The 26,415-nt window shown below is 39.7% G+C and overlaps 2 protein-coding genes across 12 annotated transcripts in view; one reads left to right on the top strand and one right to left on the bottom strand.

Annotated features, from left to right (window-relative positions):
- The first annotated feature begins 4,361 nt into the window (after positions 1–4,361).
- Positions 4,362–12,050, top strand: phr6-4 ((6-4)-photolyase). 11 transcript variants are annotated; one of them, XM_076529052.1, is made up of 11 exons: positions 4,362–5,037; positions 8,283–8,890; positions 9,027–9,278; positions 9,513–9,697; positions 9,829–10,058; positions 10,198–10,365; positions 10,452–10,592; positions 10,754–10,905; positions 10,994–11,196; positions 11,267–11,293; positions 11,488–12,050. In XM_076529052.1, exons 2-11 carry the CDS (start codon positions 8,679–8,681, stop codon positions 11,685–11,687), a joined length of 1,770 nt encoding a protein of 589 aa, XP_076385167.1. In that variant the 5' UTR covers positions 4,362–5,037; positions 8,283–8,678; the 3' UTR covers positions 11,688–12,050. The 11 variants fall into 11 exon arrangements, with proteins under 11 accessions (XP_076385167.1, XP_076385166.1, XP_076385165.1 ...); XM_076529051.1 differs by having other exon boundaries at positions 8,121–8,890; XM_076529050.1 differs by having other exon boundaries at positions 6,559–8,890.
- A 794-nt stretch (positions 12,051–12,844) lies between these two features.
- Positions 12,845–26,415, bottom strand: part of Mid1 (calcium-permeable channel component Mid1) — a 38,115-nt gene continuing 24,544 nt past the window's right edge. Inside the window, exon 4 of the mRNA XM_076529034.1 lies at positions 12,845–26,340. Coding sequence (XP_076385149.1) covers positions 25,310–26,340 — 1,031 coding nt within the window. The 3' untranslated portion in view covers positions 12,845–25,309. The remainder of the gene's footprint in view (positions 26,341–26,415) is intronic.

Below are 26,415 nucleotides of genomic sequence, written 5' to 3'. Positions count from 1 at the left end.
TTAGCCGAGCCTACTTTCTATTTAATCTTAAGGTGCGTTTACCCTAAAAACAAGCAAAAGAAAAGAAACAAGGAATGTTTGTTCATGCTTGAATCTCGCCGAGGTAGGAGACAAACGAGCATCCGTTCGTTTTGGCGCGCGGTAAGCGCATCCTTAGAAACTCGAAACACGAGTTTCTAATCGAACATTACAAACAAGTATATATATTTTTATAGAACAGCCTCGCATCATGGACCTATCATACTTGAAATTTTGCTTATATTTATTCTATTAAGTATGCGAAAACGGAAAAATACAGAATTCAAATCTATTCGCGCAAAGATTTGAGAAATATGTATGTAGTATGTACCTCGCTTGAATGTTTATTGTCAGTTTTGTTTTACGGTTCACTGTCATCCAAAATATTCTACATTTTCGTTTTATTTTCTGATAACATCACAGTATTCAGCAGTCTAACATACATGATCGTCCATAAAAAAGAATTCACTGTAAAAAATAATTCATTCCTAATTAATGATAGTATTGCCTGATTTCGAAGCACCGCAAAGGTACTTTTCTATCAAGATTGATACGGGCTTGTATCTAAATAGCAGTATCTTTGCAGCTGAAACAGATACAAATTATAATAATAGATATGTTTATAAAGTAACATATATTGTACAGAGTATGTATTTAGAACTAACGTATAATCTTATGTTACACAGGAAACGTGTAATTTAATCTATAAAAATTTAATGAGACGATACGCGATTAGAATCGAAATACGCGTATTTCTTTTATTTCTTTTATTTCTTTTATTGCCATAACAAAACAATAATATTGCCAGTTAAAAACCCATGTAAACATACTTTATTCTATTGGTTTTAAAGAAATCCGAAACGATAAAGCAATGAAAAGGTACGACTATTTTAGCGTGAACATACTACTGTTCAGATACACGCGTGTACCGGTATAAGAATATTTTCTATTTTCCCAGAATTTTCCCCCTATATGCGATACTATTAACTACAGGGTGTCCGCGCCAAAGTGTTACAGCGTGATATCTCATGAACTATTGATGTCACGAAAAAGTGCTTATATGGAAATTGCAGGGTAAAAGAGGCCCTATGTTTTGGCAGAAGCAAAATTTTTTTATTGTTATTAATGTAAAAGATATGATGGTGAAGTTTCGTTTTTTTAAATGGAACTATAATTTTTTCTCGATCAGGCGATAGTGCTTTTCAAGACGAATTCATCAAGGTTTTATGTACTTACCCGATTTTTATTAGTTTTCGAGATATAACGCTTAGAAATTTACTGATTTTCAGCAGTGACATCTCGGTTTGACGAGTAAGTCATAAAAACGTTCTTATTGTTACGGTAAGTGCCGCTGGTTTGACTCTGCCTGCCGAAACAGATAGGCGGGGTGTATGGTCAAAATGGCAGGTCCGAAGAGTAAGAAACGTGAAAAGTATTGTCCATTACGGTTTAAGTTTTCCGTATCGAAGATGATATTAATTGTAATTTGGAAGGTTGGGACATTTATTTAAATGTTTCAGTACAAGGTAGGTATAAAGACAATTTAACAAAAAATAATATGCAAAAAATTTATTCCACGTGCTTTCCGCTATTTGAAATACAAGTTTGTATACGTTTTACAAATTCGTTCTCGACGTTTTCCATAATTTCGCACGGGATATTTACGCATGCATTGTGTATTCTATTTTTCAAGTCAGTTATATTGTTAAATTGTCTTTATACCTACCTTGTACTGAAACATTTAAATAAATGTCCCAATCTTCAAAATTACAATTAATATCATCTTCGATACGGAAAACTTAAACCGTAATGGACAATACTTTTCACGTTTCTTACTCTTCGGACCTGCCATTTTGACCATACACCCCGCCTATCTGTTTCGGCAGGCAGAGTCAAACCAGCGGCACTTACCGTAACAATAAAAACGTTTTTATGACTTACTCGTCAAACCGAGATGTCACTGCTGAAAATCAGTAAATTTCTAAGCGTTATATCTCGAAAACTAATAAAAATCGGGTAAGTACATAAAACCTTGATGAATTCGTCTTGAAAAGCACTATCGCCTGATCGAGAAAAAATTATAGTTCCATTTAAAAAAACGAAACTTCACCATCATATCTTTTACATTAATAACAATAAAAAAATTTTGCTTCTGCCAAAACATAGGGCCTCTTTTACCCTGCAATTTCCATATAAGCACTTTTTCGTGACATCAATAGTTCATGAGATATTAAGGTGTAACACTTTGGCGCGGACACCCTGTAGACTACTACTTTTCTCTTTGGTTCCGTTTGTTTGTTTAATCGTTTTCTATTTCTCCTCGAAATTATATTCGAATATTTAAGTTTCCATAGACAATTATACGTGAATCTGATTAATCCGGAGGCAACTTTTCGGTCTCGTTATTTGCAACTTTCATCAACGATACAAGAAAAATAATAAAAAAGTAGAAGGAAACGCCACAGCCATAAACTATACTTTGTTCAAACGACAAGTGCGAACATGTGTAGTCTATTAATTGTTATTTATATAAATACAGATTATACATTGATAGTTGCGAAACAAGTTAATAGCATTGACCGGGTATAGATTATCTCTGACGAATGACGAAAATCTAGGCAACGACGCGATAAATAGTTATTCTTATTGTTCAAAATTTCAAAGAAATTTCTGGGTTACGTTGGGTGTACGTATGCAAGTGTGCGGTTGTGTGTGTATCGTTATTACACGTTACGTGTTTCGTTACAGGATGTATGTGTAATATACATGTATAAGTACGGTCATCCGTCAGATTTCGTGGCTCGTTAGACATCTGTCTTGCTCCGTCAATAGTGATAGTCTTTCACTTTTTTTATATAAATACTAATTACAATTAGAAATAATTGATACATGCGTTTAAATGGAACGTATATTTGTAATATTTCACATTATTCGCGACAAAGTATTCGAATCGATTGAATCATATAATTGTAACCTAAACTCTTCGTATCGATGCGACTATAGATACAAAAAAGATATATATATACATATGACATTAACAAAAATTAGCTGTAAGATTTACAAAAAATGTATAGAGAAAGAAGAAATATTTGCGTATAGATCGACTATACACGATGCGTCGTTGAACAATATGTATTATCAAACAATAACAAGCTGCTATATAGTCTAAATAAGAAAATGAAGAACAAGCGGCAAAATAAAATTTAATGGATAACGAAGATGCACCGGTATGGATTTTAAAGAGTCATTTTTATATGCAGTACGCACGATTACCGCGAGGATAAAAAATGTATCGGAAGTAACGTGAAAATCACGTTGATCAACTGTTCTGATACGTTTTATGTACGAATAAACGAATAAACGAGTGTAACTGTTCTACAAAGTATTTATCGCTACAGCGTGTACTTATGTGGCTGAACGATCCTATCTCGCTTGTCCGGTTAATCATTTTGCCGTGACGTATGTTTTGTAACGATTGGACCGCAACTTGATCGTGAAAAACTCGTAATGCGCGATTCGTTCTTAACGAAAAGAAAGTTTAAAATTTGCGATCGATATGTTTCATGTTCAGTTAGCGTTACATCACAGATCCATATTCGCTATATTGTTTAAAAAAAAAAAATGTTAACGCGTACGCGCTCGACAATTTGGTCAAGGGTATTAAAGAGGTAAATATTCTACTCTAAAACTTACATAACAGACTGAACGAGTTACAATTTGTCACGAACTTCTTTATACGATGTTAAGGATAAAAAAAAACCAAAACACAATTGACGTTTTGCCGGAACAATCGTTACTTAGGTCGAAATTCACCAAATGAAATGAGTCTATTGCATACGCGACAATTCACGCAGTAAACGATCGAGCATCATACCTTCCTAATTCTTTAAATATTATTTCGTGTCTTATTTTTCTGGTTTGTTTAACTTTTGATTTTTAAAGAATGCGAACAGATCCAACTCACAAGTTTCTGCGACATTAATTATTTTGAATGTTTAGGATTCTTCATAATTGAAAATATGTACGATTGTAAAAGATTAGTCGTGACATCTTTAAATAACTCGTAACACTAATCACGTAAAATAGCTGATGATAATGGAACGAAACGCTTTCTCTGTTCTCCGTTGTTGGTCGCGACGTAACTCCAACTCGTGCCACGAACGATCCGTGCACCTACGTTCACTAGAAAATGTGAATTTCGTAATGCGCTCTTCTAAAAGACCAAGTGGAATCTTCGAAACATAAATGGATTCGAGTCGAGTTATTTATTTATTTCTTTATTTAGTCGTTTAACAAATATAAGTCTACGCAGACAGTTTTTCCGACTTGTGGAGTCCGAAAGAAAATTGAATATTATTGAAAATAGATATTTCATGAGTCGTCTAGTTTCGATAGATATATATATTTATTCGCAAAAGTCTCTTTATACGGTTTAAAGTTTGGTACAGCTCTGTTCGTTTTGAAAAGGGAACGTGCGAATAGAAAAAATGCTGCACGAATAGAGTAGGGGTGAAAGTCGCGGAACCGATAAGCGGTGTAAGGGAGAGACGCATAAAGAGGAATAGACCACGGCGAGTGCAACGTGACCAAGATACCACGTGATCGAGTTAGCCAATTGGAAGGTTTGAGGGGACGCGGTCACGTTGCATTCGGCGTGGCTCGGTGTCCCCTTGCTCTTGCGAATTGCCTTTCCTTCTCCATGCTTCTGTTCAACTTGTATGTTGGCATATGCGAACAACTGTTCCTCTGACTATTCGTTTATCGTTTTAACGACTTTTCGAAGATAAGTCGAAACTCCCGCGACGCGTCGCAACGGAAGAGGATAGTGCATTACGATGCAACCTGTACCGTAATTTTTGCGTAACAAGTACATCGGAGTGCGGAACTCGTTCGCGAAACGTTCAGTGGAAAGTGTGTGCTGTTTTCTTAGATCGCGATAAGCTGATCAGTGCAAATCGAACAGTTAGCAAGAAGCAGCTATCGCATTCGAATATAGAATGCTTGTATTTACGAAACATTGTAAGTATTAGATACAGCAAATACGCGTCTAGGCTGATCAACGTGCCCTGTTCCGATCGTTTGATAACTTATAATCGTTTTTCAACCCAACGATCAAATTTCGGTTAAATTTGGGGGCTAGTTAAGTGATTAAAATTTTATTAATTTCACCAGTTTCTAATGTTTTGCGCAAATTTATGTATACCTACATAAATACGACATCGAGGAAATTGTCTTTTCTTTTTTTCTTTAAAGTTCGCTGATGTAGAAAAGTATTCTTTCTGTATTCTTTGTCGCAGACTTTGTTCGATAGGATTAACCGAATGCGCGTCTATCTTGCATTTTTCACGATATCGATATACCGGAAACTACATGTGTACGACATGCGCACTCTATCGATATTGCGTGTTTTTTTCAATCGGTATAAACATGTACTCCTCTTACACGTATCGAATCATCAAAGAATTGAAAATATATCGTCGCTCGTGTTATTGAATACATTAAAAGAGATGTACGAATAGATAAATGGAACAATTGGAAGAAAGAAACTTTATTTGGCGCATTCCAAATGGAATTATCGAACGTTCTGTTTTATCGACAGTATAACTATCGAAAGGAAGAGTAGTAACTGTTACGTCACGATCTATCGAAAGAAAAGCGATTATGTCAGAGGGTCACCGTGTCAAGTTTATTATGTTAATTTTCAAACATTGATCGCTGTTTATTATCACCATTTAACATGATACAATTACGTACTATTTTATTTATAATCGTGTAAAATGTTTATCGAGATTATTTCAGTGAAATAACTGAAGGCTTTTAAGGATCGACTCACTTATTTGCGTGATGCGGGTTATTTTCCCAGTTTTGAAAAATTCCAAAATTTAAAAAGTCCAGAATTAAAGAGTTTGATAAATTCACAAAGTCCTAAAGTTTCAGTTTTGGAAACGATCGCTTTTATCGATCCGCACATTTGTAATGCGAATTTTAAAAGAAAGAGAAGCTTACGCTTCAATATTTAACGCGACCTGTCCAAATTCAGCTCGTGACCCAGCAGTAGATCGGGACTCAATCTTTGACCTGAACTGTTCTTGGGCGCACCGATTATATCCGAAGGCATCGATTTCAAATAAAATATTTCCTCGAGCTTTTATGTAGTTCTATCTAATCGTTAGTTTTCATCGGATCGCAAAATACACGCCGCAGTAATGTAATAAAGAAAAGGACTAAAACACGTGTTACTGTTCGTTCACGTTGTATTGTAATATCGATTTACGTCATAATTGCTTATTACGTAGATCACGCGTATAATCGCAAATGGCAGAACAGGTATGTTGAAAAGCTGCGTTGTTGATTGGTCTATAGAATGTAATTTAGTTTATGTACATATGTAGAAATTATTTTCGTCGGCAATCGATTAATAACTTCCAACCAACTTGTAATTGAAAAACAGTCCATGTCTTCCCGGTGATACATACTTTCAGTTTGACACGATTTTCTTCTACACTCACCGATTTTGTTATTTGTACGTTTTCTATACAGATAATGACGATGATTGTTGCAAAGAATTATCCTTCAGTTCAGATCCGGTCATGCGTTGATAGTAGGTTAAGTAAAGAAGCTGAAAGCTTGCGGTAAGCGATGCAAACTTCACGAATCGTGTTTTACGCTTGTCGTTTGAAAGCTGAAGAAAGAAAAAAGTGTAGCGAGATTTAGGGAAAGGAAGCGACGATTGGGAAAGTTAGACAGCTTCGATCTTACGATCGAACTCGGCGTGTTATTAAATCTTCTACCTTTTTTCGCAGCAGCTTTGTCAAGTTACGATTTCGATGGCGCAGCTAAATAAACGCTGCATCAGCTGATACAGGCGGGAAATTCAAAGACCGCTGTTTTCTTTCGATAATCGTATGCGACTCCTCGGTAAAAGAAAAGTTGATTTATTGGTAGGAAAATAGTTATAATTCAGGTTTATCTCTGCATATAAACGCATAAAGAGTGCACGTTGCTCCATAAAAGTTTAAAGTACGTTGAAGAGTGCTATGGAAACTCGGTTGTTAAACGAAACTTCGCTTCTCGAGGAACAGGTATTATAATTATATAATTATATAACACGCATCTATATTCGGGCACAGCGGAGAATGAATGGTAGTTACGTGAATCGACCTGAAATTAATTGGTAGCTAACGAAGTTGGACAGAAATAAAGATCGCAGTGACATGGTTTGTTTGCTCTACGTCAAATTGTCGATGCGTGGTTCTATTTCACGCCACTCGTACATAACGCCCTCTCGATGTTACGAGTATTAACAAAGTAGAAAATGAAAAGAAGCGTAGAAAACGATCGCTCGGTCGATTATATTGATCTTAGAAAATTGTGATCAGTGAAAGAGAGGGAAGTTGTTTTTTCTCTCGAATTCGAACGTATTGTAATTGCGATTTTTATTCGATAATCCGATTCGTTCAGGTAGCTTTTACTGTCGCGTAATATACTAACGCGTGATAAGAAGCGATCATTATCGTCCGCTTTCAACGCATCGGGATTTGCTAGACGTTCATCCGGCAACAGCTCAGGTGACCTAACCTTGAAAAGGCGGAGCGGAAGCAGAGCTCTGAAACGCGTTACTATGCTATCTGGCTACATGACACCCTCTTATATGGGCCGCGGTGAATTTCTTTCTATACGGATTTTCAACGACAATCAAGAAGGTTGCATAGAAGGAGTTTCTATAATTATACTTTTGTTCCGATAACTCCTAAGGTCTAAGGCGATACAGGCGATAAGGTGATTATCGAAAATCTTTTCTTTCGTTATTTTTCAATGGCGAATTGAATTCCTTCGTGTCAGGTTACGAAAATTGTGAATTTTTTGAATTGGGTCAAAACCAGTAGATTACGCGACAATACATATGTGTATAGCATTACAACTGTATACTAAAATGCTTTTCTCGCTAACAACTATCCCCGAAGAGTATCGCTGCTTGATACGTATCGAGCACGATGGGTATTTAAATTCTCGAACTTTTTAATAGAACTGTTTTACTTGTTAGTCGACGCGTGACAGTTGTTTATGATGCTCAAAGAGTCTTATAGAAATTTTGTTGGAAGAAAAAGAAAGCGAGTAATAGTAGTTGAGTCCGAAGAAGAATCGTGAGAAGAAAGGGTTGAACAATAGGGGGGAGTCGTCTCGAAGAGAACGTAGCCAGGTGCGATATGAATCGACGACAGACGATTCTCGAGAGACACGAGTTTTTTCTTTTCCATAAACAGCGAGAAGTTTCAATCGAGAGAATAGTAGATCGATCGAGCTCACTGCCGACCTTGATGACCTAAAAAGCGGCTCTCCGCTCGGCAGAATCGATTCGTCAGGATGACGGTATTTCGTGGCTAAAGGATACTGTTCGTTCAACTTGGTGATTCGAGCAGAACAATCTACCGAATCATCAGAAGAGAGGTGCATCTTCTGTATTGTCCCTCCTTCGGTGGAGAGGGAAAGAAGGTCGAGTTTCGGAGAGCAAGAAACGATATATGTATAAATAAAACAGTGTAAGAGGAAAGGATTTTAAAACGGGGGAGAGACTGAGCGAAGAAAGGCTTCGAGCGAAATCGGAAATAAGGGAGCGGTGAAAGACGGGTGGTGGAAGATTGAGAAAAGAGAAGCGAAAAATGACAGGCAGTCGCAATAGCGAAATAGATCCGGAAGTGAGGGTACACGGTGACGGTGGAAAACATACGGTTCATTGGTTTCGCAAAGGTCTCAGGCTTCACGACAATCCTTCGTTGAGGGAAGGTCTCGCCGGTGCCTCCACCTTTCGGTGCGTCTTCGTTTTGGACCCATGGTTCGCTGGAAGCACCAACGTTGGCATTAACAAATGGAGGCAAGTATGGGGCTCGAGCTAATTTATACGATTATTAATTACGCGATCTATATAGACGCGTTAGATCGTCATAGATATATCTATATGTACATAATGTACTTAAATAAATAAACAAGTAAAAATTTGTTTTTCATAGGTTCTTGTTGCAATGTTTGGAGGATCTCGATTGTTCGTTGAGGAAACTGAACTCCAGACTGTTCGTGATACGAGGTCAACCAGCCGATGCCTTACCGAAATTGTTTAAAGAATGGGGCACGACGAACTTAACTTTCGAGGAGGATCCAGAACCATTTGGACGTGTTCGAGATCATAATATCTCGGCACTCTGTAAGGAGCTCGGTATCTCGGTGGTCCAAAAGGTCTCGCATACTCTCTACAAGTTGGACGAGTGAGTCCATTCAATTTTGTTCGAGCGTTCGATTCGCGTTTCTTTTTTCACATTTTTCGTCTGTTGCTTTTTTTCGATCGGTTCCGTTATATAGTCTATCCGCATTCAATGAGCAAACAATCGAAACGAGTCGAAAAAGTTTGAAAATTCTGCGAACAAGTATAAAATATAGGTACCGCTTAAACTCGAAGACGATTAGTTTTTTTTAAGACGCGTCGATGATCGATATTGTAGGATTATCGAGAAGAACGGAGGAAAGCCGCCATTGACGTATCATCAGTTTCAAAATGTTGTTGCCTGCATGGATGTACCGGAACCACCGGTGCCGACAGTCACTTTCGCCTGCGTAGGATCCGCTTACACCCCAGTGAAAGAAGATCACGATGACCATTATGGTGTTCCTACGCTCGAGGAACTCGGTAAATCTTGATACTTTTTTAGCCGAAGGAAATCGTAAACGTTAATCGTAAGAAAGTAGTAAGTTTGGAGTCGTCTCGTACGTTTCGACGTAGAAAGAGAAGAAAAAATATGTTATTTAAATCGTTAACAGGATTCGACACAGAAGGATTATTACCACCCGTATGGGTTGGGGGCGAGAGCGAAGCGTTAGCGCGGCTGGAACGGCATTTAGAGAGGAAGGCTTGGGTAGCCAGTTTCGGAAGACCGAAAATGACCCCGCAATCTTTATTACCCAGTCAAACGGGTCTTTCGCCTTACTTGCGATTCGGATGTCTCAGCACCAGACTTTTCTATTACCAGCTCACCGATTTGTACAAAAAGGCACGACATTTCCAGTAGCGAATCGCGTAATATTCCTACCGAATTAATCTTGATACGATAGTTCAATGCTTTCTGCTTCGAGATTCCTTTTTAAATACCGATCAACCGATCGTAATTAAAAACTGAACGTTTCTTTCAGATTAAGAAAGCTGTACCACCACTTTCTTTACACGGTCAGCTTCTGTGGCGCGAATTCTTTTACTGCGCGGCTACGAACAATCCAAACTTCGATCGAATGCAAGGAAATCCAATTTGCGTGCAGATCCCTTGGGACAAGAACATCGAGGCGTTGGCCAAATGGGCAAACGTGCGTAAACTTTTGCCGTTGCTTTTAAATTACTATTCGAGATGGGTCAGAAACGACGACGGATAAACGTGGTATTCGTCGAACAGGGTCAAACGGGATTTCCATGGATCGATGCGATCATGACTCAGCTAAGGGAAGAAGGTTGGATCCATCACTTGGCTAGACACGCTGTCGCTTGTTTCCTGACCAGGGGTGACCTTTGGATCTCCTGGGAAGAAGGAATGAAGGTAAAATGTCACCTGTCGCCTATTGGCATTTCGATAGACATCGAAATAGATTAAGGAGCAACGTTAATAAGATATTAACGTATCGACTGCCGCCGGTGGGGGTATCGGGTGTTCGACATTAGGGATTCGGTTTATTCGAATCAATTCGAATGTTTCTTCAGGTATTCGACGAACTTTTGTTGGACGCTGATTGGTCCGTTAATGCAGGAATGTGGATGTGGTTATCGTGTAGTTCGTTTTTCCAGCAGTTTTTTCATTGTTACTGTCCAGTAAGATTTGGTAGGAAAGCCGATCCAAACGGTGATTACATCAGGTAATTCTACCTTTCTCGAATCTAAAACATTTTCTAATTTAATGCTCCCTTAAAATAGATAACTATGTCTTTTTCGTTCCTGTATCAGGCGATATTTACCAGTTTTGAAAAATTTTCCTACGAGATACATTCACGAACCATGGAACGCGCCGCTTAGCGTTCAACGAGCGGCGAAATGTATTATTGGAAAGGACTACCCGTTGCCAATGGTAAATCACAGCAAGAGTTCGAGAATCAACATCGAGAGAATGAAGCAGGTCTATCAGCAGTTAAACAAGTATCGTGGGAATGGTAAGCACATTTCCGAATCGATAAATTTGTCCTGTTGTTTCGAAAGTGTCATCCACTTTTATCGTTGCAGGAGCTCCCATTAAAGGTGAAACAGTTGGTAAGTAGTATCGCTCTTACATTTTTTCCTTCGGCGACATTTAAATTGAACAAATTTTCAATTAATAACCGTTTACCCGATTACCGTTTTCATAACAAATATATGACATATAATTCGTTTTAGAAGGTCAACATTAATTTTAAAAGAATTACGAAGTATCGAGATACAAGTGTAACTAGTAAGTTTTGCGTTAGGTTTATTGAACACGTTATCGCCTCCAGTGACGAAAGGAAACGAGGAGGAAAAGAAAAAGCAGGTGCAATCTCCCTCACCTTCTGAAAATCAATTGAAAATGGAAACTCTTGCCAAAACGACGCAGCAGCAGCAACAACAGCAACAGCAGCAACAGCAGCAACTCCAGCAACCACACCATCATCAACATCAACACCAATAGCGGCAATTACAGCGAGATTGTAGCGATAATCACGCGATATTTCGGAAAGACAATTTGTTTAATGTGTCGTTATTTATTTTTTTTTCTTTTCGACACGAAATTGCTACAGATTGTACGCGTTATTTATCGCTACAACCATTTTGCGATGATTGGAAAATGTTCGAGAAAGAGTATGTTTGGGAATCTTAAATGAATGTGAAATCGTTGTTTTAGTATTCGGTGATCGGTTGTGTAATACTAACGTGATCGATACCGCATAAAACATTTCTACGATGGATTTCGGTATGTTTATGAATGCAAAGAGTTACGCGAATTTTATATTCTTATTGTTGTACATAAATAGATTTTTCATGTAAATATGAACGACGTTTGTTATTTAATTGAGATGCCAGTATTAGTTTCAACTCCTACCTAACGTCGTCTATAATGTATACTACTTTCATGAAGAATAATTTCGATTAAATTGTCAAATTCGACTACGTGACGAGCAAAAATACTAACATCTAGTATACTCACCTCAATGATAATTTTCCGGTTTTCTCGATCATTGTGCGAGCAACAGACATGATCGAAAATCAAACTTGAATCGTACTTTTTCCAGTTTGATAAAATAATGCCGACTAATAATACGATTACATTGATAAAAAGAAAGAGAAAGAATTATAATTATACTTCGTTATGCTTTGATATCTAATTGACGTAAATTTTGTTTGAAAAGTATAGAATCGCGGTTTTACGCGTTGACTACTACGGCGCTTAATATCCAAAACATGTATAGACAAGAATTTTAAATGATATTATCGAGTACTTGATTTTATTACTTATATCTAATTGATAAAATGAAATATTATGGGGATTCAATGAAACTCGAAGAGTTATTTTATCGTTATAGCTAAAGCGCTAAACGGTACTGTTCCAATTTGGCGCCTGTTTTGCATTTGCCCGCAAACTCTTCAATTGTATTTACGTGTACTAATTTCTCAGGGAGAACTTACATTAGTGGGTCCTTTTTTTATTTTTTCATGTCAACAAATGATATATTTTTAGTGCCTATAGTACTTATAGTTTTACAGTACATTTCTCGTTAGATTTAAACAATTACAAATGAACATTCTCCAACACTCAAAGACGGAACTCTAATGTTTCTCTTTTGCAAGCTACCTCTCTCTCTCTCTCTTTCTCTCTCTCTCTCTCTCTCTCTCTCTCTCTCTCTCTCTCTCTCTCTCTCTCTCTCTCTCTCTCTCTCTCTCTCTCTCTCTCTCTCTCTCTCTCTCTCACACGCACACTCTCACTCGCTTTTTCCCCATTCTGTCGCTCGTATATTCATACACACGCGCACGCATACAATGTACGCACCGTTATACATCTTTTTGTTTTTAATCGCATGGTTTTTTATTCGATTCTTGCCGCTTCCATATTCATTCGTTTCTTCGTTCGTACGTTTACTACTGGAATCATAGATGATCTCCTTGCTCGTCTTTGTTTATCTTTATAAACATTATGTGTCTGGTAAGTGCGTTTACTTTCCGTGAAACACGCGCAACGGTGAACTAAAGTCAAACAAGATTCGCGAGCTTTAGTCGCTAGTTGCGGTGTACGATTCTCCGAAATGCGTAGCGGAATATCGATCGATAAATTATTGACGACACTGTTACCAAAGGAAACACTAAACATTTTCGAAGCAATGTTCGAGTTCGAGTCAACTTTTACCAAATGTCGTAATCTTCGAATTATTATTCGTGTCGTTTGCTCTTGTAAGCATGAAAGTCGCATCGAGATTTCCAGCGTAGCGACTGAACGATTTTTCATTCGTACCTAGGAATCGTAGTTGGCATGCAACAATTTCACGAATTTTGCGAACTAAAACTTTGATCGGCTTCGTTTATTGCCCTAGGTGTTTCGCGTTCAAGAGTTAAGTGCTGACAATCACGATCATAACTTATTTTACGATCAATGAGATTATTTGAGAAGTAATAATTAATTCGCTATAGGTCGAAACAAATACAAGTTTACGTTGACCTCCGTAAAATTGCATCCTATTGAGAGGATAAACGAGATCCACTCAAGAGACTTTGTTGGTCGATAAAGTACACGGCGTTGACCAATCTGAAGGAATATTAACACTTTGTCGAGAACGGTCTTTCTAGGTCGAGAGAACAATTTTGAAGAGTCGATTGATCGGAGGTGAAAAGGAGCAAGCGCTTGAACCACCGTCGTCGAATTTGCTGAGTCAACGATCTTTTTGTCAGTTCCGTGCTATGAAAGTTACCACGATGTTCCAGGGAAACAACATTTCGAACGCAAAGTCGATTAAGTAGAAAGGTTTCTCCGTTTTCGAGGAATAAAAATCGATTAACGTTATCCCATGAAACGCGTGGTAATTTCGACAAATATCGATCGTATCATCTGTTTCGCGAACGTTTTCGCTCGCACATTGTATATTAGTTTCGGTCATTTTCCGAAAGCAAATTATTCCGGACTCGAGAAAATAACGCGTTACAAACGAATATAAAAAGTATCGGAAGTTCTATTAAGTACAACGCTGGTACCGCACAGTAAAGCATCGATACAACTTTAAATCTAAGATAAAATTACTTGTAGTCACTGACGTAACTAGAGTTTTCGTCAAAAATATGTCAGGCCCTTAACATAAAAGTACGCGTGAAATGTTGCTTTCGTAAACTGTCAGATATTTTTGCACTTGTTCCAATAGTTTTGGAGGTGGGCCAGGACATATTTTGGAGGGTCAAGTTGATCCTGGTCCCTTTCCTAGTTACGCTAATGCTCGCGATACTCGTTCGCGATCACTAATGAAAAAATGAAATGTTTTTTCATTTCGAGTAATCGTAAGTTAAGTTAAGTTAATTTGCTCGATTAAAGTGATATTTCACGAATGAAAGCAAAGTGATTGGACGACAGCAGGAAACACGTGTACTCGCGTAAGGTCGCGTGTCGCGTGTAAGGTGTCACGTGTATCGAGGAGGAATCGCGCCTGGATATACGTGTGTCCTGAAAAGCCTCGATCGGATCGATAACCTAATTAATTAACGACCGACCACCGGCCGTGTTTGTAAGTTCAGACAAGTAAGTACGTGTGGGTCGCGGTTGAAGAGAAACAGACAGTGTCATAGGCTGCCAATTACATCGCTTTCTACGCTTTTCCGCTTTTCCTGTCCCCGCGTTATTGCTTATCGTGTTCTCTATGTATACGCTGAAACTTTCCGCGCGTCACGTTAACCGTTCAATCTCCAGCGGAATTCAAAGCTCATTGTCGTTTTCTCTCTATACAACAGCATTCGACAATATTTTAATTAACAATCGTTCAAATAATATAACGAGTTAATTTTTCAATTAACGATTAACTTTTCAAATCCTCTTCGCCACGAAATTATTATTTCGATACAATTGTGAAATACGTGTCTTTCGTTTTTCGATATATTTCGAAATTCACCGAGAAACTATCGTTTCTATTCAATAATTGTATCGTTAAAACATCGATAGGACAAACAACGCGACGAAAAGCTGACTCGAACCGTGTCAATTAAACGTTCGAAGCTGGAACGATGTTTATGACAGAAAAATAACGAAAAGAAAATAGATCAGCTTGATTTTCGATTCGCTTCTTCTTCCCGCCACTGAGTTCAGAGAAACGCGTGCTCGATTCCATGCACCTTCAGCGCGGGAAAAATTCGAATTGTTACGCGCATCGTTTCAAATAAGTTAGCGCGTTCAATGTTAGAAGAGTCGTTGGTTATTAACGCTATAGATTCCGTATTATGGGGCTCGCCGATGACAATCACCGCGAATTTAACACGATCGAATATGCGAAAAAAAGTAAATATCATGGTATCGAACATTCAATATGTTCGAATAGTTAAAAAGGAAATAGCGTTAATATTACAAATTGTGATAATTAAATCGAGATATTTTCGTTATGCCAGTCAACGCGTTAACTTATCGTTCAAGCGTTCAATTCAAAAGGTCTATAAATTTCTTAACAACAACAATAATAATAATTAATATAATAATTATTTAATTATCGCGGTATATACGGAATTTTTTCACTATGCCACTCAACGCGACCAGTTTCTTCCCTACGTTCTTTTTCCTATTGTTTCGAGACTAACTACGAATTCGAGAGTAAGAATCGTCGAATTCCCTTTTCTTTTTCTCCCTCTCTCTTATCCACACATGCACACAACACCCGCACGCACGCACTCACGCATACACACACACAAGCACGCGATTATTTCTTTTATTTTATTTCCCCGTTTAATTTTCATTCGGTTTAGCTCGTGTAGACGTACGCGTGACAGAAATAGATCTCGATAATAATAATTAGTTGTCGGAATTAAAATGTACTTCACTTTTTTTTTCTTCGGTACAATTAGTGCGGTTAACTAATCTATACTATTAACTATGTCCACAATGATCGCTACAATTTTTTTTTCCTTTACTCATAGTTCATAGTATAAATGTCGACAGCTTACGATACGTAAACGCTACGCTAAAACATCGGATTCAAAGTGGTAGGTTTCGAGTTTGGCGCGCCATCGATGTTCCTCAACAATTGTTCCTCGATCGAACGCGTTCGTCCCTGTTTTCTCTTTTTTTTTTTTTATTACAGTTTCCTTCGGTATTTTCGTCTCTCGTTTAATTTCCCTTTTTCTTTCGTCGTTCTCGTAAGGCAGAACAGCAGAAAATAAAGTCAAGGAGGAAGATAAAAAATCTCGAGAGTGCAGAGTTTATTCCCGTGGCAAAAAGCGACGATGCACTCTTTTCCACCGCTTGGTTTTTCTTTCTTTTTTTCGTTTTCATCGTCCTTTTTTCTCGTTGGTTATCGTAGAATCTTCTGTTTTTATAATTCAATGATCTCGTTTTGTTTTCATCTTCTTTTCTATCTCTTCTTGTTCGACTTTTTCGATTTCGTTTGCGACAAGCGACGTTTAATAATCCTACTTGTTAGTAGAGCTATGCGTTAGTACGCCTAATTAGTTTGCGGGCACGAGGGGTTAATTATTATATACATACATACATACGCACACGCATACACATATGGAATGGTGGGTAAATAGGTGGCCGAACCTTCGTATCGTATTCTACTGTTTCTAAGCGCGAAGGAAACGAGCACGTCGCCACGAGTTCGGTATAAAAGGAACAGGAAACTGACAAGATATGTTTTCACGAAAGAACAGTTTTAAACGCGGATCGTACCCGTTCAGCAAATGGTTACTTTAATTCGGGTATTACGTTTAATTTATTTGATTTTCGTAAAATACTCGAGTCGGAAAGTACGATCGGCCCTAACGTCGGAGTCCCCGTAGCAAGTACTCCGTTTCTACAGCGATGCATCGTTTAAACACGGTTCGGTTAATTATCTTTTATTACGAAACGCATGTGTACTTCGGAAAGGATGAAATTTTCTCCCGACGACTATTTTGTCTTTAGTTTTAAAATAAGCTATCAAAGATTGGCCATCTATTCCGCCATCCACTATATGTACATTTGTATGTATATTTATATATATTTAAATACAATAGCTAATTAGTTTTACAATACGTCAACATCATTTGTCCTCCTGATTCCTCTAAGTACCGTTATCTTTTTTCTTTCACTTTTTTTGGTTAACAACAACAGACTTACTTAACTCTAATTATGTTTCTGGTTTGTTACTTTCTAAGGCCTTGTTACTAGCACGGATCCTGCTGTCGCTAAGGCAGTGGCTCTTATAACACGCACTCGCTACACACACACGCTCTTTCTCTCTCTCTTTCTCTCCCTCTTACTCTCTCTTACACTCTCTCTCTCTCTCTCTCTCTTCCTTCCTCTCTATCCACCCTTTGTTTGTTTTATGTGTATTTTACTCATTCGTATCTACGTACATACGGTGCCTGGTCTCTGTCGTGTGTTTTATTCGTTTTACGATGAATCGCGACAGACTTCCGGTCGATTTTCCATCATTGCGCGTTAACAAATATTCTCGACGAGCGATCGAAGCGTACGAGACCATGTCGTAAGGAATTCGTGAAAAATAAGGATTAGGATCACGGGATCGAACACGTGTCGTTTCTGTGGCTCGTTTGACACTCGCATCTGCCGTTTGGTAAGTCTTTTTGGATCGTAGGAATCAATATTCTTCCTTAGGACATCGATCGCTACGCGATATAATCCCCTGCGTTTCAGACTTTCGAGGTGGAAACGGGCAATTATCGTGGGCTCACTGTCGCACGCGTAGGTATTCTTCACCGTTCGTTTATTCGCGTCACATATTCTGTTACCTAGATAGGTCTACATCCGTTGCTTACATAGGGAACTACGTAGCAGCGAATTAGCGAGCGACTACTGAGCTACAAATTTTATCAAGTTAAAATTGGACAGGCTTATCCTTCGATACGGAATCTTTGGCCGTGTTAATTTTTCGCTATAAAGGCAGATAGTCAATTTTTAGGAACGATGTTTCCAATGTACGATAGTAAACGAAAATTTCGTGTTAAAAATAATAATACGCGTCAATTATTTTCACCCTCGTTTATTGACTGAGAAAGCAACATTATTTATAGAATGACCCAATATATTCTTATAAGCTTACAGTGATACGAGTAACAGAAAGGAAAACGAAGAGACGGAAGTTGCTTTCAACGTCGACAAAAGTCACAAGAAAATCAGAGAAAGACAATAAAGACGATGAATTTTAAATGTCGAAGAAGATCGAAAAAGTACGGTATACATTTTTAATGTTTACGATTAAGCGGAATATTCTACCAGATCCAAGGAAAAGAGAACAATTTCTCGAATCGCACGCGATAATGATACAAATAACTGTTAACGATTTCATTTCTTGGAGAATACTAGTATTTTGAGTCGTACGCAGAAACTATTATCCCGAAGAAGAGACGAAGGTATTACATAAGTGAAAAATGTATCGAACTCTTGTGCCCTCGATGTACGACATCCTTTCACGAATAATTAATCTGTAAAATACTTTTAAATATAAATCGTTTTCTTTAACATTACGAACAAACAAGATAATTTCGTTCGTTCCGTTGAATAATATTCGTCCCCCAACAGGTTAAGTCTCGTAATTACTCGTTCAAAAATCAATCCTACTGTTCAACGGCGATGCGAGCGTTCGAACCTTCCCTCATCGATTTCGCAGGTGCGTTGCGAGGAAGAACAGTTGAAAAAAATATGCGGATATCATAGATCACGATGAAGACGACGAAGAAGACGATCGCGTCGACGTCAACGTCAACGTCGTCGACGTTGGCCTGTTTTATGCGGACGCTGTACGTTGGGAGACTCGTGAGATCAATACGTAGCCTAGGTCCTCTCTCTCTCTCTCTATCTCTCCCTCTTTCTCTCTCTCTCTCTCTCTCTCTCTCTCTCTCTCTCTCTCTCTCTCTCTCTCTCTCTCTCTCTCTCTCTCTCTCTCTCTCTCTCTCTCTCTCTCTCACTCTCTCTCACTCTCTCTCTACACACACACACACTTTCTCTCGCTCTCTTTCTGTTACACATACGCACACGTGTATGCAAAGACGCACGCACACACGAGTACGTACACGCACCCACGTACACCTTCTCACCGTTTCAATACTTTATCTCCGTGTGTTTTGGTGGCTGGTTCGAACCGAAAAGCCCAAGCAGCTCGTCTCTTCGGGACTTTCCCACTTACTGGATCTACTGCGCCCCTCTTCTTGTCGCAGCATTCTTCTTTCCCCTTTTCCTTTCTCTCTCAAATCTATCGAGCATTCTCTTTCCCTCGTACCGACCACTCTCTCTTTCGCGACCTTCCTTCGGGGCTTTATAGTAGTCAAGGTTGTTTTATCGAGCTTCGAATGATTCGCGCGTCCACCAAGTCCGACTCTTTTACACGTCGATAGTGTCTCGTTAAATTCGACGCTTTCGACGAGAGAAACGAGCAAGAAAAATTAGTGGAACGGAAATATTCTGTGGGTTACTTCTTTCGAAAGGCGAATAAAGATCGAGCAAAATGAAGTATGAAAATGATGAATTTGCTTATATTTAAGACGAGAGCGTTTCTTAACGTCTGAACTGTTGTTCAATTAGAAAATTGTCGAATCGCGGCCACAGATTTCTACTCTGTCTCGCGTTCCACGTCGATACGAGAAAAACAGAGAGGAAAGTAAAGAAAACGAAAGGACAGAAGGGCAGAGGCCAAGATTAATTTCCAACGAGAATCATAAAAAGTGTAGGAGATCAAAGGAACAGGCTCTGCTTTCGAGGTAGCCGTGCTTTTAACGGTCTCTTTAAGCGCAACGAGATATTATCGCGTTTTAACCCATATCCCGGGCTTATTATTTTCTTTTCTATCTCGGATACAATATTCGCGACAAATTAATTCTTCTTTTACACACAGAAATCCGAGACGTTCGGTGAATTTGTTCGCGAACGAGTCGAGTCTTGGTAATCGACGCGATTGTTCGCCTCGATTATTCACGATATTTGCCGTTTGTCCAGAAACTCGTAATGTTGCTTCTTCGAGGAATTTCAAACGTCGCGAATGGAAACGCGATCGAGAATTGTTCGCGATGGAAGATACGTTCTTACGCGACGTTTAGAGCGTTGGTCGTTGTTAAAACGAGACGCGATACTCGGACATTTTCGCGTAGTTTACGCGACGCTGGAAATTGGTTAGGTAACGACGCGACTTTTGGTTTTCGCGACGATAAAAATCAAGGCATTTCACGTGATACCGATAAAATCGGTGTGATTCAACGTCGCGTGGAAACGTATTTAGACCTTTCTAAGAAACGACGATCCGTGGAAAAAATATCCGTGGCACGGACATGGAAAAAGAGTAGGATTTCGAGATCGATCGGAAGAGAACGCGAACATTTGTTAGATAGGTCCTTTTACCGAAGGAAAACTTGAAACGACACGTTCGATCTAAAGCCTAATCTACGAGCACATTTGTCCGCGAACGCTCAAACAAATGTCAAAGTCTGTTTGCGAACGTTCGTTTAAAACGTTTTAAGCGTCGAGGCTGGAAAATCGATGTTTTCGACGCAAACGATCGTCCGGCTTTTGCGTCGTCGTACGATCATAATTAATAATTTAAATTAACATCGACGAATAACGTTTTTTTTAATCGATCATTTGCATAGAAAACTTTTCATATTATTCTTTCGTATAATATATGTTTCTTTTCGGGGAAGAGCACCAACTACGAATTTGTTCGAAGAGGTCGCATCCATCTCTGCAATGACAAATTAGTTTATACGCGGTTAAACGTTTGTTTCGTAAACATCTGCACGCAAGCGTAGAGCAGGCTTCAGAGCAACGATTTCGTAAATTTCCCGTGATTTTCGCATTGATCCTCGTACGGAGAATCGTATCGAAATCGACCGCGTGAAATTTCTACTTATTACGCGCGATCGGTAGTTTCTTTTGTTTCTTCGTTACTGGTCCAAGAACATTGCTTATCATTTTCTAAACGGACGAACGAACGAACGAACGAACGAACGAATGAACGAACAAACGAACGAACGAACGAGCGAGAACGACAAAGTTGAAAAGCCATTCGATCGGTTTACGGTTTGTCCGAAGATTCCAAGGGTTGCCAAGAAGGAAACCGACCGGAAGTCGAGCAGCATAATCGACGATCGAAACGTTTCCAAGCCTGCTGAACTTGGCGAATATTGTTTTTCCTGTAAAATCAATTTAACGCCAGTATAGCCTACTCTTTTGTCGTAGCAAAAAGACCAAAGGCATCTTTCAAAGGGAAATTTTTTCGCGAGTCAAGCAATCTTTCATTCGAACGGTTTCGATTACGGTATAACTTCTATTATCGGATAACGTATCTCTTCGAACGTTTTATCATTTTTACCGTATACGTATTTGAAACTCGTCGTTTACCTAATCGAGACGATACTTTTTCCTCCTATATGTATACTAACGTAGCGACCGAATCATCATTTTTTTCACGTGTCAATACGGAAGCGCGTGGTTAAAATAGCGAATATGTTAAACAACGGCGAACTATAATAGAGAATATAAAAGAATAGAGAAAGTATCGAAAGTTTAGTATGGAAAAAGTTGTCGCTCTATTATCGGTCTACCTGTTAGTTCCGATAGTAGAAATTTTACCGAATCGCATTTTTCGTCGCTTCGCGTTCTATCTTTCATTATCGTTACGTATAAGGAGAATTCCGTTACCCGTGACTGTTGGATCAGAAGAGAAAGAAATGATCGTTTTCGTATCGTTGCTTCAACCGCCGTTGAAAATTTCTTCGTTACTAGAACGGAACTCACGGCCTTGCCAAGCGAGAGCTAAGATCGGAAGTAGAGATAATATATAGGTAGATAGGTAGTAGATGAAATAAAAAGTTTTTCCTTGGAACACTGTATCTAATGTTCGATCGAGTACTCTGTCGTCTACGCAAGGGGTTTTCGTAGCACTTTCCCGAGTCTTAGGCCTAGTTTACATCAGGGAAAGCTAGCGGTACGATAACTAGCGTAGATTAGACCTTGCTGATTGTTATCCATGGCTTTTCCGACCAGAGAATAAGGAGTTGCGGGAAGAAATTCTCTCGCTTGGCATAGCTGTATAAATCAGCGTTTACCGAACACGTCACTCCACTTTATTAAATACTAACGAAACGATTCGGTCGAAGCGTAACGAGAGAGCGTAGAAACGACTACGGATTAAGAAAGAAAAGTCACCGTTGCGGCCCAGAGTATGTAAAGAAAAGAAAAAATCCGGTCCTTAGTTCCTCATTCGTTTTGTCTCTCCTCGTCAGTTTTGTTATACTATCTATGTATTAGTATATTTCTAGCGTTTATGTATATATTTTTCTCGCCTCGGTGAGCACACGCCTTCTCGATAATTCTTAGCAATTTTCAAGATCGTTTCTCGTCTCTTTTCATTCGTTCTGGTTCAATCAGCCTCGATCGCACTCGGACACGCGTACTTTCGCTCTTCCGCTCTCGCTTGCTACCCATTCCCGTCCTCGTCTTACAAATGTAAATTAATAACAATTATGCATTGGACAATGTTTAACAATATAATTAACGCACGTGCGGCGACCAATTCCTTTCTTTCCGTATTTCTCGATCGCGAACACGGATCGTGTACCTGTATGCGTGCACGTGTCACGTGTGTATACGTGTATCACACGCTCCCATCATTCCGCATAATTATTTTTGTTTGCAGTTACGACACATCGACGACGACGACGACGATTCTCTACGTTTCTTTCTCTCTGTATTATCCGACTCTTCCTCTGCGCAGCGTTCACGCGATTCCAATGAAAAAATGTACATTTTGGTAAAAAATACACCTTTTTGCCCGACTATAGTAACTTTAACGATCTTCAGACTTCGTTTCTACGGTTACCGAATATCGACACGCGTATATTTTTAAGATTCGCGTATCGATTCATTTCGATGGTTCAATGTTTTCTTCGATTTTTATTATTTAAATCAGCAACGAGCAATAATTGTCGGCGCGAGGGCGCGGTCAAGAGTGGGGAGACGGATTCGATATCGTTCTCCTCCATGCAGGGCCGTGGCTCGCTTTTGCGGGGCTGCTTTCTAAAATAACGCTGGTCTAAAGAACTTGGAAAATTATACGAAATACGTACAATTGGATTTTGCTCGTCGCCGATTTAAATCGATACGTTCGCGGTGAGAGATTTTTAAGAAAAGAATATCCAAATATTCTTTGTGTTAGAAAGTGTTTCCGAAAGTTTCGAATTTCTTGAAACGTGGAACCACTGCGCTCGTGGCTATCAACGCGATTTTGCGGCGAGCATCGACGCGAAATTTATTGCGAATATCGAGATGAAAATTCGTCACGAACGCTGTGCAGTGAAGAGTACCAAAAACAGTATTGTTATCGTTATTACTATTATTATTATTATTATTATTTATTTAATTATTATTATTTTCATTATTATTATTTTCATTATTATTATTATTTTCATTATTATTATTTTTATTATTATTATTATTATTAATTTTTTTTTTCATACACCTATTTTCGTAACTTCTTCAGAATATTTTTCTATAAAAAAATTCATCGGTTTCCTACGATTTTTCTTCTTCATCTACTGAACGTTGCCCTATTCGCCTTCTTTATATTTCCTCGTATTCTCTCGTTTGTTTTCACGCGCTCTCTACTAATCATGCATTCTACCATAAGTTCCTCTCGCGTTCTCTTTCGTGTCATTCATTCGTTTTATCCTCTCTGTTCCTCGTTCTCTCTCGATTCGTACCGTTACGTGTCTAAGTTAACATAGTAGTTATTTATTGTAATGTCTAAACGAACACATATTATACCTCGATAAAGTCGTGTTTTATTCTCTGTTGCCATTTCTACGATTCCTTACGAAATGTCGATGCAAGGATGGTCGACTACGTGTTCCATCGCGTTCCCTCGTTTCCGTTTTTTCCCTTTATTTTCCCTTCACGACCGAAATGCTATCTATCTACGTCATGTTTTTTTCTTTTGTATATTCTTTAAATGTCTCGTTTAATCGTTTAATGCCTTAATACGCGAATGTATGCTCGCTTCTCGCGCGTATCATTTCTCGAGTCACCTTTAATCGCATTCTCGCTGTCTCGCATTCGTTCTCTCTTTCGCGCTCGAATTCTATCACGCTGTCCACGTACTCTCTCGCTTCTTCGTTCGCTCGTTCGCACCTTTAACTTTTTTATTTATTTATTTATTTTTTTTTTCATTTTTACCTCTTCTCCTGCGTCTTTTTTTTTTTTTTCTTCGAAATAATTAATACTCCTCGTGTACGTGTGTATACGTGTCGTGTATATGTGTGTGCGCGTGTGTGTGCGTGTATTATGTGGGACGCATCGAACGTGTAATAATAACTGTATCGTAATCATTCTATCGTAAACGTTAACGTTACTTCATGGTTTCTTCATTTTTTTTTCTTTTCTTTTAATTATTTAACCGTTATTATTTTACCTCGTTATTCATCAGCATCATCAGCATCATTATTATTATTCGTTAACTAGTATTTTATTTCATTATTCTTCGATCACCGTTGTTATCGTAATTTCATTATCGGCATCGTTCTATCATCGGCCTCGTCATCGTTACCGTTACCGTCGTTAATTCTTTATCATAATTAATTACTTAATTATTATTGTATTATTGTTATCGTTATTATTAGCGATAGACGTTGCCGGTCTTTTCGATTTTTCCATTCGTGTACGCGTCTTTCTCCCTTTCTCATTCTATCGTTCGGAACGAAGCGTTCGTTCCGTAAACCTCGAAATACCCTCCTCCATCCGGCTTCGAAAGTCGTCGTACGCAGCTCGCGCGCGTTCACCGTGCACGCTTCTCTCGCTCTCGTTCGATACCGTGATTTACCTTTTTCTTCTTCTTCGAATGCCTTTTATCTCGTTTTCGTTCCGTTTCCAGGCATTCCGACTCTCTTTCCAGCTTTTTTTTTATCTACGTTTGCCACGCGCCCTCTCGTTCGTACCGACCTTCCTCCTCGAGGGCTTTGCCCTCGAAAACCCTTCGTCCGTTCGGAAGAAGGTCCGACGGAATCGTAGATCCAAAGTCCTTTACGACGGAGCTCTGGCTACCGATAGAAAAAACCTGTATTTCACGCTGCTCGCGTTCCCCCCGACCTCCTCTATGGCGGATCCTTTCTCGAGGACAATCGAAAGTATCGCCGCGTGGCCGAGCAATGCCATACGTCGTTGCCGAAAACGTCGAAACTTCCTGCGGTTTTTCTCCTCCTTAACCGGCCGTTTTTCCTTCTCCTTCCGCTTCTCACGTTCCTGCCGTCCCGTTCGTTTCTTCCGGCTGCGCGTTTCGTCGCGTACCCCGCCGTGGTCCGCGATCTCCACCATCGATACAACCACCACCACCACCAATTCCATCGCCGCCAGCGACACTTGACGGCGAACGAGCCGGAATCCCGTGTCCGACGAGCGTCTACTCGCGTCGACGAGTCACCGCGTCGACGGCTACGCCGACAAAGACGATGGCGAGGACCGCGCCGACGACGACGACAACGGCGACGTGGATTTGGACGAGAAAGGGAGACGGTTTCGTTCGACGTGGCGAGGATAGTTACGGGTCGACGGAAACGGCCTTTCCCGCGCGGTAACCGCGGTCGGAATTTCCATCGAACGCGACCGCTCGACGATATTCCGCGCCACCTCCGCCTTCGCCTCCAACTCCAGCACCAACACCAGCACCAGCACCAGCACCAACACCGACACCACCGATACCACCAACAACCTCGGCACCGACGTTCGACCGTCACCCACTTTTCGAGCATCCACTCGGTTACGTGACGCAGGCTCGTTTCGTGCAGCCAAGCGACAAGGTCTACCGGTCGGCTGCTGATCTTTGCGAACCACCGATCGTCCGCCAGCGACGACGCGCGTCTCGAACGCGCGATAATCCGAGTGAACCATACCACGGGGATCGTTCGAACGTTACCGAGGCTGCTGGTCAAGATCGAGCATAACCAAAACAGTTGCGGGAGAAGGCTGATCGTTGATCGATCGGAGGACGAGACGCTCGTCATCGAACCGACACCGCCGCTTCCGCACAACGAGGTCCCCTGTTGTTGCACCGGATTCGTCGCCGTCCCAGGCGCCGCCGTGTCCCTCGCCGACGAGGACGATTCGTCCTCTTCTTCGATTTGTACACCTGATTCAAACGATCGTCGTAAAGTATCCGTTTGTTCGTCGTAAGAACCGTTCGTCGGAAAGCGTACTTTCGCGA

This window comes from Megachile rotundata, chromosome 2 (assembly GCF_050947335.1).
Source record: "Megachile rotundata isolate GNS110a chromosome 2, iyMegRotu1, whole genome shotgun sequence".
NCBI lineage: Eukaryota > Metazoa > Arthropoda > Insecta > Hymenoptera > Megachilidae > Megachile > Megachile rotundata.
The sequence above is the reverse complement of the archived record's forward strand: the minus strand, read 5'-3'. Positions and strand labels throughout refer to the sequence as shown.